The following is a 17,384-nucleotide window of genomic DNA, read 5'->3' on the forward strand; positions in this document are numbered from 1 at the left end:
TATAGTTTTCTGTGGAGGCGCCCTGAGATTTTCGTTCGTTTTTCGAGACTACAACTTCCAAACTGGGTTTATTCTCAACACGAACCTTTCTCCGCTATCTTGGAACTTACTATGTATCACAATACTCTGTATTAAACTAATATAACCTGTTACAAAAATTCGAAGTGACGAGCGGCGAATATACTGAGCGCCATTTCTGTTGACTTGTGACGTACGCATTTTCAATGCGGATAGCGATCGGCAAACGCAGCGCCCTCCGATTGTTCGGTGAATCCGCTCTTCAAACCGAAGTACATCACAGGTCAACAGAAATGGCGCTCTGTATATTCGCCGCTCGTCACTTCGAATTTTTGTAACAGGTTATATTAGTTTAATACAGAGTATTGTGATACATAGTAAGTCCCCGGATAGCGGAGAAAGGTTCGTGTTTAGAATAAACCCAGTTTGGAAGTTGTAGTCTCGAAAAACTAACCATAAAACCGCCCTGAGTGAATCACTCAGGGCGCCTCCACAGAAAACTATAGTACGCGTTGTAACCCTACTCTTGTTGGGTTACATTATTGTATCTAGCAACGTAGTAGCGTCTCATAACATTGCGAGTGGAGCCGTCATACCTACACCAGTCTAACCATGTGTCGATCTTACAGTCATGTCGATTGGTCGAAATCTGAGACACTTGCTCAGACCAGACCCACGGTCACCCACCAATGAGAAACGATTTCATGTTACTCGCAGCTAATTCCGCACTCGACTGGCAACTTGCCCTTTAGTTTACTACACTGTGGTGCGCAGCTTGGAACAGGGTTCCAGGCAGGGTTCGAATTTTGTCTGAAAATCTAGTGGACAGCAGGACCACCAACTTCAGAAAGTTGGTGGTCCTGCACAAAAGTTGGTGGTCCGCTTATTTACTAGCAGTGAGTAACAAAATAGTATACAAAAATAACCATTGGCATTAACAGCAAACATGTAACTTAGAGTTGGTCAAACAATATATCTCAAGCTCTAGGAATGTCGGGGGAGCTTGTGGGAAAGGTTTTACTTTCGTTTTTCTCCTCCCCAGTCCACGGTACCCCCATGCATAGATCAATGCTGCCGCACATCCGCAAAGTTACAAGTGCCTATAGAATTTTGATACAGTTTACATTGCTTCTAGATATCTAACTGAATAAAAATAGTCCACTTTCTACGTAAAGAAAAGTGACAAATTCAGTTAACAGCTTTGATTACGTGCGGTCAGGTATCATTGGTCGTGCCCTCACTCCCCACGATAACCCCTGCGATATATGAACTAATTGTTATGCGGTCATAAAAACACTGGGGTCATGCCGCAATCGATTTCTTAGACTGTCACGAGGTTTTGTTTGTGTGGCGAATCATGCGCTGAGGGAGTTCATGCCCTCGGCTCTAGATGTTTTGGATACCCCGTCTACGCTCAGGAACGGAGCGTATTAGAATGCCCTCCCGTTTACAAGTCTGTCTAAACAGCCGTTGCGATAACCGTAGTATTTCAGCGTAATATGAGGGGAAAAAGTGCAGTTCAGGAGGACCGGAAGTTTCGCCGAGATGGTGGCCGAAGCAAAAACTTGGTGGCCTCGGGCCTCCGGGTCGGCACTAATTTCGAAGGCTGGTTCCAGGCTATCGCTCTTTCATTTACAATCAGGCTGCGCGAATATGCAGTGGGCGAACGCATTGTTTACATGTATGTCACGGTTTATCACGGATTAGTTTTCAAATAAATATTCCTGGAAGTTAATATGCAAGAAAAGATTTCTACAGGTAACAGTTTCTCAGTGTTTCGAATTTTCGGTGATCAAATAGCTGTAGGATCAGCGGGCCTGTTTTATCAAGAAGCTGTAGGCCCGGCATCGAAACTGTCGGCGGCGGGCCGACGGGCTGACGTGAATTTCGAACACTGACTGGCACTGCACTGGGACGTTAGTCCTGAGTCAGTGTGACAGTGAGTGTGTAGAGTAGAAGTAGAGTAGTGGAAATTTTATATGATAAAATAATGCCATGATTAATACTGAATCAAGTCAAATTATGTGTATTTGTATTAATACTCATCAAGATTGTCTTAATTGTCTTAATATCATCAACTGCTTCGCTATTTTACTCTTCTTGAAACTTGAAACTTGAGCCTCCAAGGGCCTGTGCTCACACATTGTCATCATGTATATGTCAATTCTATTCAATATTTCTATGCTTACAGATTTGGACCATACAGCTGATGTTCAGTAAGTAGACGTATACTATTATTGTCTTGTGTTGAACTTGTAGACCTCTAAAGTTAGCCATCATTGCTGTTTTATGGTAGACATTAGGGTTAGAAATTAACTTTTTGCTAGACAGCAAGCATTTGCTTGCCACAGAGAAAAGCAGGCAGCAAACTTATTCACCCAGGCAGAAAACTTGAGAAAGCCATAGCAGTTCCACTCCCTACCAACATGTAACGCCCCTATACGGGTACAGGGGGCTAAAATGGTAAAAGATGGGAAGAACACAATTACTTGGTTGTGAAAATGGCGTCAGCATGTGGAATGACCACAATCACACACTACTCATTGTTCTCTCATCTCGAGTCTCTGGACTCTTCCATTTTCCCGGGGGGTTAGGTTACTTTCCCATTGCATTAAATAAAACAAAATGGGGGGGGTCATAATTGTCACAGTATTCGATTGATCTCGTTTGTATTCGCCAGATGGCGCCACCTAACTGAGGGGCTTTGTTTTAGAGCAGTTACTTGCGAGCAGTTGCGAGCCAGCATGTACACCAGTTTGCCGTGAATATACTTGCGCTTGTCGTAACGTTATACCGCTCCTTGTGTTGTCATTTAATAAGCATCACACTATCACAATAATCAAACAGACAAAACAAACAAGTCTGTAATCATTACGACTAATGCATAGATTTATCGGGCATGAATAGCCAAAGACGATTCCCGAGTTAGACACCCTCCCCGGATACAAGAGGTGTTCCTTGACAGCCTTGGAGGAGACCAGTGGTTCTCCACTCTCGATCAAGGAAGGCGTACCCACGCAAGGATTGTTACCGGAGAGGAATGCAAGCAACATGACAGCTTTCATCAACTCCCACTGGGGTTCTGTATGAGTGGAATCTTGGGATCCCATTTGGACTTCACAAATGCCCGGCAGTCTTGTCAAAGATGTGATGGAGAGTTGTCTGGAGGAGCTCACTGGTTGAATATGCCATGTCTACCTCGATGATTACTGGTCTACAGTCGCAAAGTTTAACGCCATGTCAGCACCTGCCAACAACGTCCTTACAGAGATTGAAAAAAGGGGCATAAAACTCAAGCCAAGTACCAAATGCCGTTCTTTGAGAGGAGCGTGAAGTCACCTAGAGTTAGAATGTGGTGTCTTGCTGAGGTGCACCGCTCAGAGCCCATCTTGGATGGTGAGGGTGTAGAGGGCTCTTCTGAAGAAGGACCCAAGACTGGCTTGGTGAGCTGAGACCGAAAGTACTAGGACTCCTGGTTGTGGTCTACCGAAAAGTATATCCAGACTTCTCAAGAAGAGCTGGACCACTGTATAACCTCCTTGCCATGCTCACCAGGATACAGCCACGCAAGAAGCGGACAGCCGGCGAAGAAAAGTGAACCACATCCTTCCTTCAAGCCACCCCATCATGGACAAAGATCACCAAGAACTATCCCTGAACGGGCTGATAGACAACCTACGGTACAGCGCTCCAATCATGGGCGTATCCGGACTTTTGAGAAGCCTTTTGTCTTGCACACTGACGGCGCGTCGGAATGATGGCTTAGGAGCGGGGTTCTCTACCAGCACCAATGGACGGAAGCATGCGATAATGCTTATGCAGATCCAGGACCCTGGACCCCCTGCAGGAGAAGAAATATCAATCTTCACTCCTGGAAAGTTGGATGGTACGTGCGCGCGAAGGCGTACGCCTGGTTAGCCGTATATATCTAATCACTTAGCGGAGCCGTACTGGCGCCTCACGCGTTTTCTCTGCCTCTTGAGTGGGCGATCGGACCGGTTCAGAGACTCCTCTATTACTCTCACAGTTCACAAGGCGGTGTTCGACGGACAACAATCCGCCTCAACTTATGTCCTCATTCAACCACGACTCAACTTGGCCGACAGGCTTTACGGTGAGGTTGGAAGCTTCTGCCTGACTTTCCTTTCCACGATAAGGCGGTACCGGACCCGGGAGACGACGGGCTAAACGCGGATGGCTGGATACATTGTCAACGAAGCATCCCCTCGTCTGTCATCACAATATGGTCGCGCCAAAGTACTCAGAAGAAATCCGCCCCTCCACTGATCCCCATGCGTCACCAAGGTGTGGAAGGTGAAACAAGGCACCATGACGGATCCAGCCATGGATAGGTAGCGCGATGACTGCGTCTCCTACTCCAAGCGCCCGGGGACACCCTACGCTCTATCTCTCCTACACCGTAACCTAATCTATAGAAAGCCTTAACCATACAAATACCCAAGAGTGGTACCCGCAGGTGTTACTGCGGTTCGCGCCTCGGATATCCGGGACCTTACCCGGGTACAGCTTTCGGCATCGCTGTGTCAGGGTCCTATAGCCAGGCTCAGATGGGCCATCCGCGCTGGCATGCGCTGGGGTCGCTGCCCGGCTTGGCGGCGCGTGAGTGGACGAGATGGGAAATTTGACGACCAGCCTGAATTTAGATCAGCTCTGCAAGGACATCAAGCAAGCGAGAGAACGAGACCCGCCATTTCACACGAAATAGCATAATGGAAAGCAACCAAACCGAAACAAGAGAGACAGACGTCTACCCAAAAGAGGCTTGTCAAAATTCGAGAAGAACCTGACGATAGATCGATGAATGGATCCTTCGCGCCGAAGAACTGCCACCTACAACCAACTCGGTCCTCGCCGGCTCAATATAAACAACTTTGTTTACACAGAGCTTCACAAACCATATGGGACATTTCGGCCCAGACAAAGTCGGTCGCACCTGGGCCCTGTGAAAGGTTCTTACTGGTCAAAACATGGAGAAACCGACATCTACCAATTACATCACCCAACGGGTGTCCCTGCTCTTAAAGCAGAAGACACCACAAAGAGTGATCAGAGCTCCCTGGCCCTATCTCAACACTCACCTTTTGAGCTTGGTGATCCGCACGTCGATTTTCGTTCCACTTGTAGGCGTAGTAAAGGAAGGGTACGCAGTATATTCTTGTGTGTGGACCACTTCACTCGGTTGCCCATGGCCTACCCAACAAGGAAACAAGAGTGGACGAACAGCCGGGGGGGTGGCTGATATCATCTTCAACACACTTCTGGTTATTTGCTTCCCCAACGGTGCTCCGTTGTTGTTCTAAATATGATTGGGCAGGTTTCTGTTTGAGAAACACCTGGTCGGACGTGTTCTACAGAGCACTCAGGCATTTTCACCCGGAACAACCCCATATCACGCCTCAGGGGAAATGGCCAGGTTGAAAGGTTCATGTGTATCGTTTGGGGAATGTTGGCGCGACCTTGCGGGCCTTTCTGAGTGGCCGTTGCTTACCACGAAGATTATTGAGAACAGAAAAGTGGATTGGAGGGCTGTCGCTGTATTATATTGGTAACGATGCCTTCAATTGTACTAGGAATAATCAACTGGATATTCACCATTGTTAAATGACTGTTGTTTCGCCATCCCACGGCTCCCCATAGACCGTTGCCTTCGGACTGCGATCGCTGGGAAACAGGGGAACACACCTAACTCTACTCGGAGGGATTTATGTCTTACGTGCGATGGAATCAAGCGTATGACATTGCTACCAAGACATGTGTCAAACGGCAGGACGAAGGGAAATCCCAATGTTATACATATTAAGGGCTGGAAGAACTGCCCAGCCAGCCTGTCGCCTGGAGATCGTGTTCTGGTCCGAAATAATGCAACGAAACGAGGGGACCAGCCTAGAAGCTGAAAGATTACTGGGAGAGCCGAGTATTATCGTGTGGCGTAAAACAGATGGGGAGACGACTTGCTCGTTGGTACGAAGTGAGACCAGAAAGTGGTCCAGGGGGAAAGAGCGAAGTCGCCTCCATCGGAACTGTTGCTCCCTTGTGCATGCTCTCGGAAAAACCGTTGAAACCCCAAGCGGAAGTGCGAGATCAGATCAAGATAGGCCCGACGCCAAGACCCGACGATTACACTGAAAAACTCGTCGAGCAGCGTCGAAGAACGTCCTTAGGGAGCACGCGCTCCGGCAGAGCAAGATGTGGCACGGAGAGCGATGAAGAAATAAGAATTCCGTCACTGTCCAACCTGAGCGCCCGAGGCTGCGCAGCATGAAAGCCCCCAGTTGTCGCCCTGCAGATCAGGCGTCCCTGTGAAGATGACCCCACAACCCATGCCCCATGTTTGGAACGGCAAAACCCAAAATCGACCGCCTTCTACCTTTTTGCATGCTCAGAGTCTGTAGGCCGGAAGTAGAATGCCCTATACCAGAGCCAAGAAGTACCAGTTTAGATGCGTCAATGATGACTGGCATGAATGATGCTCTGAGCCTTTTTTGAAGCGACGACCACAGGAACCAGACAGTCGACCTCCGTTTCACATATGACCAAGTTGGGCAACCATCCCTTCACCCCCTGCAAGAAGGATGTGGTACAATCCCACCAAAAACGCCCTGAGTTTGATCATTTTTCGTTCACCCTATTTTACACCTCGACAATTAGTACCTCTAAATAACTCGTTACAGTATGCCGTTACCAACCTCCCCGCAAGGTCACCCTATTACAAATTCCACGGGCTACTTGGCCCACCTATACTCTCATCACCAGTCACCCAGCCACCAGGTGCACATGCTGATGGATGGATCCTCAGATGCATCCATGGCCGTTCGCTGATGGGACCTCCGTACACACCCAGACCATGGAGGACCCCAGCATGTTGGTGCCGCCGGCAAGTGATGGACGGCGAGCGTGGGCCGTCTTTTCAACGCTGCGACAACAGGTTTTGGCTCAGAAATTAAGTAAAATTGATGGACGTATATATGTACGGTCTTGAATGTAGTCTTGATTTGACCAGGGAAAACCACCTTCATTAACTGTTTTATTTTTACTTGCTTTCTCGCACGATTATGATTCAAAATCTTGGCGGAGATTCAATGGTAGGAGACTGAGAGTTGGAAAAATTTCACGCGCCGGTGTAACAGGGAAGCTGGTGGGTAAACAGGGTAATGACACCCTGCCAATAACGCTTTGTTGCACTTGGTCGTGAAAGTACAAGTGCACCACCAGCATCCACCATGACGGAACTTCAGCTTCAGAGGACATTGCCACGAGTCTGATCCTTCTCGTCATATGATGAATTGGTAAATGTTGTTACATTTAAGGTCTTTCTGACTGCGAATGTGATTGTTATATATTCTAGGACTGCGCCACCCATTAATGTCTCCATCGTCAATATGTACAGCAGTTTAAATTAAGTGAAAGGATAGCGGACTGATCAAATGACAGCATGTAAATAGAGTTCTGTGGGCCGCATCTTGAAATAGACGCGATTTGCGTGTGTGTTTGAAATGTCGGAGGTGACGACATCTTTTCTGGCTGGGGAAGCAGTGTAATCCTGGATCAGACAGANCGTTACGAACAGCCAAGTATAGTCACGGGCAAACATGGTGTCAATCTGCTTCGCACCTGCTCGCAGTAACTGCTCTAAAACAAAGCCGCGCTCAGTTAGGTGGCGCCAATCCTGCGAATCACAAACGAGATAACTCGGAATACTGTGGCAATTATGACCCCCCCGACCATAATTTTGTTTATTTAATGGCAATGGAAAAGTACGCTAACCCCCCGGGAAAATGGTAAAGAGTGCGACAGAGACTCGAAGATGAGAGAACAATGATTAGTGTGGATGTGGTCTATTCCAAGATGCTGACGCCATTTTCAACAACCCAAGTAATTGTGGTTTCTTTCCCATCTTTTAGCATTTTAGCTCCCGTACCCGTATAGGGCGTGTTGTACCATTCTGGAGGCGCACACCCGGATGTGTTATAGCTTCCCTGTAATGTCTGCAGGCGTCCTGCAGTTGTACTAGCTAAGGCGATCATCCAAACTATCGACCGGACCACCGGCTTGGTGACGTCTACCCTAAAGGAGGCAGTAACCTTAGCTACGTGCAACCCAAACAGCACAGTCATCAACAAGATGGCTTATAATGGGCGGAGTATGATGGCCGGATGTGCTCGGGATTGCGAGAGGCGGGCACTGAGGAGAGCTCATCGAGGTTGGCTAAGACCTGCGAGAGAGCGCCTGGAGAGCAGACATCACTAAGGCTTAAGGCGAAGGACTGGCGGGACTGCTAACGGCCTCCTCCAACGCTACCTGAGCAGTGAAAAAGGTTTGAGGAATCATGAAGACGAAGGTGAGGCAGTATGTTAGTGTTAAGGAGGTACTGGTTAAGAGGGTAATGGGGAGGGTCCTGATGAAAAGCCTGGCCCAAATACGCAAGTGGCGCAGCCGGAGCACAACACCAATCAACGGCCCCAGATACAATAGAAGAATTCCCTGCGTCCCGCTCCATATTGGAAACGTATCCGCTTCGTCGAGAGTTTAGGTAGATGGGGCAGATAGGGAGCCCGCAGCAGATAGGACCGCCTATCATTTCCGGCCTGATCGCCAGGTTGACAGAGGACTGCGAAAGGGATTCACAAGAGGAGGAGGTGACGGAGCAGGTCATCAAGGTCTATAAGCCTGGCCTGCGACCAGAGCTACCGGCAAGGGAGAGCAGGGCTTTGATCTCCCCCTACGCTACGAAAGATCCTGCGCTCACACTATCGTAGAAAGGACGCACAGCCTCTCTTTCAGGAACTATCCAACGGCTGCCACAGGATAGGAAAGGAGACGCGAGACATGAGCTTTTTGTTCTGAGGGCAATGGACTTAAGACAAAGAGAATCATGTCCTTGGGCCTGCAAGGAAACTGGCTCTGGCGTGAACCTATTGGAGAGGAGCAGGTTCAAGCGGATGTTTCCTGCATTATGTCTCCACAGGTCTTCAGAATGACATCGTTAGAACAGGAAATTGAAAGCCTTCATTGTGTGATGGTCGCCGATGAAGCCCTCTGGGAAAACCCTGAGCGCGCAGGGTCGGCCCGTCGGGCACGAGGCAGAGCGACGCAGAAGGTTCCGAAAAAACACCAGCCATACCAGACCCCGGCGTAAATGAGGTTTGCAGCACAACGCGAATACTAGGAAAGCGGAAAGATTCCGCGGATTAGAACTAAGAACAGCCCGGGCAAGGGGGTCAGAGCCGAAAGATGAGAGAACGTAAGGAGCTTAACTGAACTGGGAGGAGGGCAAATGAGACAGCAAGCAAGATGAAGGTCCATTGTAGCAGACCGAAATGAAAACGCTAACACCCCCTCTCCACAGCCCCTTCACATCCGCGTCGCTAAGACGAGGATGTCCCAGCTGCCAAGAGCCGGTCAGCGGGAACAGCTGTTGCCCGATTGTTTTCCAGAATGCGGTCAGCAGTGAGCATTTCGCAAGGGCTGCAGAAAGCAGGAAAAAGCAAACAGGGTGGCCCCAACGGGACATGGAGGCACCCAAGCCAACCACGTCCCGGCAATCAATAAATGGACCTTCACGCCTTCAGGGAATGGAAAAGAGTGTGCACAACTGTGGGTGAAAATGGTACATCTCACAATCGCCACACTCGGGGGGAGAGAAGACGGAAGGCCGCGGCTATGGATACAGGACTATACCGCTCCTTGTGTTGTCATTTAATAAGCATCACACTATCACAATAATCAAACAGACAAAACAAACAAGTCTGTCTGATCAGGATTACAAACAGTACTATCCGAAATTGCTTCTATCCATAAGGAAGCTCGTTTGGCTTCCTTATAAAAAGAACCACCCTGAACAAGTGGCCATCGTTACAACAGAAATTGCATGTACCTTTTGTGCTTATACTATTTTATTAGGAATTTCTTGGTCGTGAGCATTTGTTGCTAAACAAGGTCAACCAACAAACTGACCATTGTAGGCAGCAAAACTGTTGCTTGTTGCCCTTAATTTCAAACCCTGTATTCAACCTTTTCAGATTGCACTCATGGGGTGATGACTTAAAAGAAGCATTTGAACAGGTATATATCTATTTTATAAGGGTTTATGAAACAAATGGCATATCCCTGTTCATTTGTGGCCCTATTGTTTAATCAAGGGGTTGGTTACAATTTTACACTTGTTATGCAATGGCAAAATGCCAATTATGATAGATTTAATCTCTTATGTACACCAATTGTGCATGAATACTAATCGTGAGCTATATAATTATCTTATTTGTAGGCGAGTATGGCAATGTTTGGTTATATGACTGATATTGAGTATGTTGAAATGAGGACTACTGCAGAAATTGAAGCTGAAGGTAATAATACTAATTCTAAATTAGTCAGTGTTTTTTTTAAATCCAGAATCAGCATAGTATTAGATTGAGAGTATGGAGTTAGCAGAGATGCCAACCACTACGATTTATCCATATTTTATACGAATTTCTATTCCTTTTGCACCACTACGACCAGTTTGTATCAAACTACGAATTTCACTGTGATCGAAATATATTTTTTTTTCAATTATTGTCATTTTTGACCCCCAGAATGCAGGAAATTGCATCTCAGAATCAAAATTTTTTCCGGGGGGCATGCCGGACACCCCTAGCAAACTCGGGTCACTACGTGACCCTCGAACTACTCATTTTATGGCCAGAAACTACAGATTGCTTCAAATATGTGTTGGCATCTCTGAGTTAGGTGTACCCAACTCACATAAATGTCGTTTTGAATTCTCAACATTAATGAAATAGGTATGCGCTCCACGTATATTTATGATTGACTCCATATACGTGCCTTTACTGCCAAAGGAATTGTTATTGTGTATCACTATCAGCATAAATTTCATTCAAAGTGAGGCGATGTACAATTCGCGTAATATCTGCGAAATACAGTAATTTTGTGCACTGTTGTTATTGGTCTGTGTTGCAGAAAATTTAAGGCCCTGTGGTTAGTTACCCCTGTCAGTCACTCCCTAAAACACGCTTTTCTTTGTAGGCGAGGATATCGAGTCGTTGCTATTCCAATACATGAATGAGTGGTTGTATGCCTTCAGTGTTGAGCCATTTTTCATACCAAGGGTGAGCACTTTTGGTGGTCTGATTTTATCATTTATCTGTATACAGGATGTATATCGCATATACGTCACAAGCTTATGAATTAGCTGGAGTGTACAAGGCAAACTATGTATTTCTCTCATTTTACACTTAAATAGTTGAGATAATATAGCGCAAATACTACATCTGTCACTGTGTATCCGTTTTTTAACAATGTGTGAGATATGTTGTATTCTTGTTGGTGTACAGATTAAGATAATTCACTGGCAATCATGTGCTTCCAAGATAATACAGTGCATTCTCATAATACCATTAGTGTACTAGTTGGTTTATTTTGATCCCTTACAGAAAATTATTGTGACGGATTTTGACAAAGAAAACTTTAGAATTAAAGCAATTGGATACGGAGAGGAATTTGACATTAGCAAACATCCCCAGGTAATGTCAGTGTCTATATGACTCACATACTATGTTAACAAATGGCATTGAATGAAGGGATGGGAAGCCCAAAGACTATATTTTCTAGGTTTTGTGTTTTGGCCCTAGATCAAGTAGAAACTTGTACATCAAGAAAGCATTTCAAAATATGTACGTGTTGTTTAGGCTTTATACATACAACTTATCGCAAGGCCATGTTCAATTATTGTGGTAAATTTGTTTGTAACTTGTTCTGTTGGTTTTTTTGTTTTTTCTTTTATGGTAATTTATCAGTTTTAAAGTTGGAAGAAGCTGAATATGACTACCAGAAGTCGAAACTAGTAGTGTATCACGAACCTTTTATGCATCAATTCATATCGTCGAGTAATAAGCTAATCACACCCTTATAATAAGATAGTACACTGATGCTGAGATCCGTAGAGACCGTCCAGGCCTCTGTTACACATGTGTAGTAAATATACGTTTCTTTGTTGCAGGGAACAGAGGTTAAGGCGATCACATACTCCAACATGCAAATATATGACAACAGTGATAAACACGAAATTTATCTCATCATTGACATTTAAGTGGTGTTATTAGTCACTTATATGCTACTGCAGTGCTTTTGTACTTTAGTTTACCTGCAATTTTTGTTTTGTTTACTGCAGGTTTGATATGAATATTACTCAATGATAAGATAGAGGAATTTTGTATGTGCAGATATGTATGACCCTGTGTGTGTAAATGGTCATGAGTTTGTGTGTGTGAATGTGTGAATGTGTGGATGGCATGCGTGTGTAGTGTTACTTATTAATATATTTATATGACATAACAAAAAAGATTTGGTATAATGCCATGTGAATTTTGAGCTGAAATAACAGGTGATGAGTGCTATGAAATTAGTAAAATAAATCGATCAAGCTTTATGGCCATAGCAGCAGTGGTTCTGGAGATGGCCACTTGCATGGTACTTTTATTGCTGTGATATATAATACATAGGCATTGATACGATGCAAACTAGTATGGTTTGGCTTTACTATTTTCTTTCTTACACTGCGAAAACGTCTGTATGTTATGGCCAATTATGAGGACCAGGGTAAGATGAAACCCACTCTCAATAGTTAACCCTGACATTGTGTTAATGTGAGATGTTTAATCACAGAAAGTAGCACATGTGAAACTAATGCCATCAGGCACCCGTTTAGTCGCAGGCACACGTATTGTCGTGGAAACGTGGTTCTGAGGAGCCACCAGTTGCTCTCATTTGCTTCATGTTGATTGGATGGAATATAGCGGCCACACCCGTACTCGGAGGCATCCCAAGCTAGTGACTGGGCTTCAGTTACATCTCACCGTCTATTTTTTAAATCCCAGAATGAACAGAAGAATGTAAAAAGGTGAAAAGAAGAATGCAATCACGACCATTTATTAAAATCCAGATTCATACAGGTTGTAACGTTGAACCAATAAAACACTAACGATAAGAATACTTTTGTCATAAAAGATAGGTATTTATTTCCAATCATTTTACCACCTGCTAATTCATTTTAGCAGAATTAGGTAACAAATTTTACAGGACCTTACAAAATGCTATAGGAAAATCTTCATATTATGATGGGCTTTCTTTGCAAATAGCTATCTTTAATGTCACTAACAGGTTAGCAATGATCCAATCCAAGGACTCCACAAATTATTAATACAAAGCCCCTAACACCTCGATTTGGCCTCATTACATTGTCTGCAGATAGTTACCATGAGTGAATTGAGAAAAATACAAATGTCAGATGCTCATTAATACTGAGTCGCCACACTCGACTTTAAATACATTATACAGTCATGTGTGGTATCTGACAGCGTGTTGAAATTTCAATAGCTTAAAATCGCCACAAATCAATTGCACCATCAGTTTTGTAAACGAAATGCTTGTTGGATGTGACTCTCCTGCTAATATACAAGTGTATGTTATCTGTTGCACCTAATTGGCTGTAAAATAGTACATAACTGCTTACACGAGGCCACTACAAAGCAAAAGTCGTCAGTGCTGCAGATTTTGATACACTCTCCAGCTACGCCACATGTACTGTCATATCGCCACAGAACTCTGCAAACGCCGCTCGTGGAATGAAGCCTGAAATACACACATTCTCCGCAGCTGCACTCATAGCAATCAGAGGTACAACTAGCCACTACGTGTGCCTCAGAATATTGCAAGTTGTTAATTTCAACAAAAGCATTCTGCTTTGTGGTCATGCACTTACAAATTTTCCTACCTAGCCATAAAAATCACGTTCTCTCTCGCGTGCTCTGTCTCTCACGCACACACACTAAATACATAACTTCAATACTTACATTGTATAGCGTCGTGAGCTCATTATTATTATTTACAAAATATAACACTGCAAATCAGTCTGTTGCAGACCAGCATTTACCTATACATATATGTGATATAGAAGAACTACAACTCTATTACGCACGCACGCACGCATACACACGCATCCACTTATACCACACACGCGCATGCTTTCAAAATATGATGCATGTACCGGTGGCAGACCTATGCACAATCGGACTCGTGCACACAACTCTGTCATCATTCACGGGTGCCACATTAGTGGTATATTGAAGACGAACACCGTGTTACGTGTTAAACTAGCTAAAGTTAAATCAACGAGGTTGATGTTATTCGACTCTTAGATGCTCAAGATCTCGTCTATTCATGGTTACATTCTTCCCCACTGTGTTGTTAGCAGCGAATTGCTAGAACAATGTTAAGGGATACTTGGAAGTAAAGCAGAGTCAGGCATGTCTACCTGGCAAACATACTTTAACACGTCTTTGGCGCTAATTACTTTTATGGACACTGGTTATAAAAGGTACTATCCTACCAGGCTATACAAGTGCAAGTGAACCCAAGTTTCACGTGTAAATTCTACGCACGTCATTTTTTGTTTACCAGTAACAAAAATGGCATACAAGGAAAATTGCAACATATTTGAGCCAATCAAACATACACAGAGTAACATAATACTGGTAAATTACAGCAGATTGAGTGCATCTATCATATAAAGTCACAGTCTGATCAGCCAAAGGAAGAAAAGGGTACACCTTCATTGCCTGAAAATAAACATCATAAGTCATAAAAGTCCTAATTGACGAAATGACATTTCGAGTAGGTCAAAGGATACGAGACATAGATCAGTAAAAATAGGAGTATAGCAATTTTCTGCCAAGCCGACATAAGACTTACAGAACATGGGAACTGATTAGGTTTAAAGCACAAGTACAGGTAAACAATGAAAATGGTTTTCTAACGCCACTTCACAAACGTTATACGTACATAAAATAACTGTAAAAGATTTGACATTGAAATTCTAGACTCCTTCCACGTCCTAAAGATCTCACGATAAAATATAACGTTTTATTACAAGTTTGTGTGGCGAGCAATTTAGAGTACGAGAGAGGATATATCCGTGACTGCTACCCAAGTACCAATAGCCTAGTTTCCAAATATAATACAGACTGCAGGAGATAAAAAGAAAGGGAGATTAGCCCCAGTACACTACTTCCACTTGTTCAAGACGGTTGATGATCCTGATTAGATTTTAACTTAGCATTACACAAAACAATTCTCATAGAGAAATTATAGTGTTATATGTTAATCGAACAAAAATACACTATTATACTGTTATAAATAACTATTCTATAAAAAATCTTTTGAATGCCCGAATGAATTAATGAATTAATAATAAGAGCAGTAAAAGGTAGTTCAAATAATGTACGATAAAACATTTACATCCGGGTCAAACGTAAGAGATTTTAGAAAGGAAACTATGTATAATAGATATTTAATTTCCATAAAATATTAGTTGTACTAATTGTTCAAATAAATATTACATGGCTTGCCCTGATGTGGAGAATATTTGTGGCCAAGCTAAATCCCCAACTGTAACGATCACAGTCTATGCTAGTAACTTTATTGCCTACTCACTCAAACTAGCATGTTCTGTCACGTATAGGCTTCGCGAGAACATATCCTAGCAGCGAAACATGGTCTGTCCTCGCATTATACAGCCACCAATGATTGCGTTTGCACAGGAGACATACAATGCGAATTAGTTCCAAGTTCAAAGGGGTGCAATAGTCGAGACGAGGGTGTTCAGCTTAACAAATGTCGTTTTACCTTTGAACACTGTACAGAACGCAACATTAATAGCTTATTCACCTCCGGTTGAAGTAAAGAAAGTTTATTCATTACTTTAAGTTGTGTTGGTCAGACGATTTATGATTGAGATTGCAATTTCTGCATTGAAATTATACTCAGGTTAGTGCACGTGTTTCTCACTATTTCTTTCCAAAAAAGGACTCGATACATATAACTTGATCTACTTTTTCTAAAATAAAAGAATTTATAGCATTACTAAAACTGAGTCAATTGTTAGTTTCATTTTGCAGAAATTATTGTATGCTGTGCTAATTTGTATAGTGAAACCTAGGTTAAGCAAGAACTAGGGGAGCAGATCAACAGAAAAAAAGAAGGGGAAGAAGAAGGAGAAGAAAAACCAACCAGGCAATCCAAAGCGGAAACACATCAGTGTTTACAACGCCAACTACTACGACTAGCGACAACTCGCAATGCAAAGGCATAACAATGAGAGACTTCAGCACACAGGCTACACTGTGGAAAGACATGTTCACTTGGTCTCCGCTCCTGCTGACTCGCGCTTGCGTGGTTGACAGCAGGCCCTTGGCCACTCGTCACCAGTAGTACTGTGCTGCTGTTTGCATGGGATGGGGTGCGGGTGATGACGACCTTAGATTGAATAACGTGCATGAGTTATACTTCTCTGCGCCAGCTCTACCAGGAGGCACCCTGGAGAAGTGAGAAAAACATGTCAGTCGTTGAAGAAGCAGCACTTTCCCTGATGCGTGAAGAGTGTGCCATCACTGGCAGAATGGATAGGGTGTGCTGAGTGTACGAGCGGGAAAATAGAATTAGAGGTCACACGCATTATTCAATCTATCGATGCCAACACACGCTAACTAATCGTCCTGCATCTTCGGTGACCGTCCCATCATGTTCGCGAACAATATAAGGAGTATCTTAGACTAACATACTCTAGAGGATATCTATGCAGAACCGAAAAAAGTGTCGAACAAATATGGCGTAAAACGCAGGTGGACACAGAGCATGACTATCTCTTAAAAACGTATGTACATGATACAGTGTGTCTAACACTGAGCAGTGTCAGCAGCATCCCAAACAAAATTCTACTGGACGCTGCTGCCTACTGCAGACTAGCACCAAATGCAACCGCATGACAGCCACTTCTGCTCTGTTGCCCCCTACAATGCCAAGTACTAGACAACTGGCACATATTCCAGTAAGGGTCCAGCATTGGAGCTGCATTTTTCCCCTGAATGGCCTTTCACTCCGAGACAAGGTCGTGATGGATGGCGCTACGTTCACACACAAACTAGCTCTGGATGCTTGAGCACATGCTATCGGCTCAGACTATGTGAGCGCTCGCGCCTGTAGGTTTTTGAACGGTCGGTGTCTAACCTATGTTCCATCGGCAGTCGGTCGAAGAACGGATGCTTCAACGCATCTTTGAGTGTGATGCGGACTGACGGGTCGTAGTCGAGCATGTGCGAGATGAGGTCAAACAGTTCCCGCGTCTCATCATCGTCACTGATGACGTACCTCTGAAAGGAAGCAGACGCGCAATCAGGAGAGCCGTCACACACACCACGTGTATACCACACCCCACCCCCATTTTTCTAGGTCCCTCATAGTTTCTCCCCGGTGCTTCAATAGCTCGCACCCATTGTCGTGTACAGTATTACATC

The 17,384-nt window shown here is 44.4% G+C and overlaps 2 protein-coding genes across 10 annotated transcripts in view; one reads left to right on the forward strand and one right to left on the reverse strand.

Moving 5' to 3' along the window:
* The window catches only part of LOC106809655 (protein archease-like), a 14,286-nt gene extending 1,726 nt beyond the window's left edge, over window positions 1-12,560 (forward strand). The window contains exons 2-7 of the mRNA XM_014812822.1: window positions 2,210-2,234; window positions 10,059-10,101; window positions 10,304-10,382; window positions 11,062-11,144; window positions 11,469-11,558; window positions 12,035-12,560. Coding sequence (XP_014668308.1) covers window positions 2,210-2,234; window positions 10,059-10,101; window positions 10,304-10,382; window positions 11,062-11,144; window positions 11,469-11,558; window positions 12,035-12,124 — 410 coding nt within the window. The 3' untranslated portion in view covers window positions 12,125-12,560. The remainder of the gene's footprint in view (window positions 1-2,209; window positions 2,235-10,058; window positions 10,102-10,303; window positions 10,383-11,061; window positions 11,145-11,468; window positions 11,559-12,034) is intronic.
* A 464-nt stretch (window positions 12,561-13,024) lies between these two features.
* LOC106809550 (serine/threonine-protein kinase Doa-like) overlaps window positions 13,025-17,384 on the reverse strand; it is a 104,828-nt gene continuing 100,468 nt past the window's right edge. For all 9 annotated transcript variants that reach the window (XM_014812676.1, XM_014812690.1, XM_014812684.1 and 6 more), the window contains 2 exons: window positions 17,098-17,240; window positions 13,025-16,407 (listed from right to left, as the gene is read on the reverse strand). In XM_014812676.1, coding sequence (XP_014668162.1) covers window positions 16,293-16,407; window positions 17,098-17,240 — 258 coding nt within the window. In that variant the 3' untranslated portion in view covers window positions 13,025-16,292. The remainder of the gene's footprint in view (window positions 16,408-17,097; window positions 17,241-17,384) is intronic.

The sequence above is a fragment of the Priapulus caudatus genome, unplaced genomic scaffold (genome assembly GCF_000485595.1).
Source record: "Priapulus caudatus unplaced genomic scaffold, Priapulus_caudatus-5.0.1 Scaffold15, whole genome shotgun sequence".
Taxonomy (NCBI): Eukaryota; Metazoa; Priapulida; class Priapulimorpha; order Priapulimorphida; family Priapulidae; genus Priapulus; species Priapulus caudatus.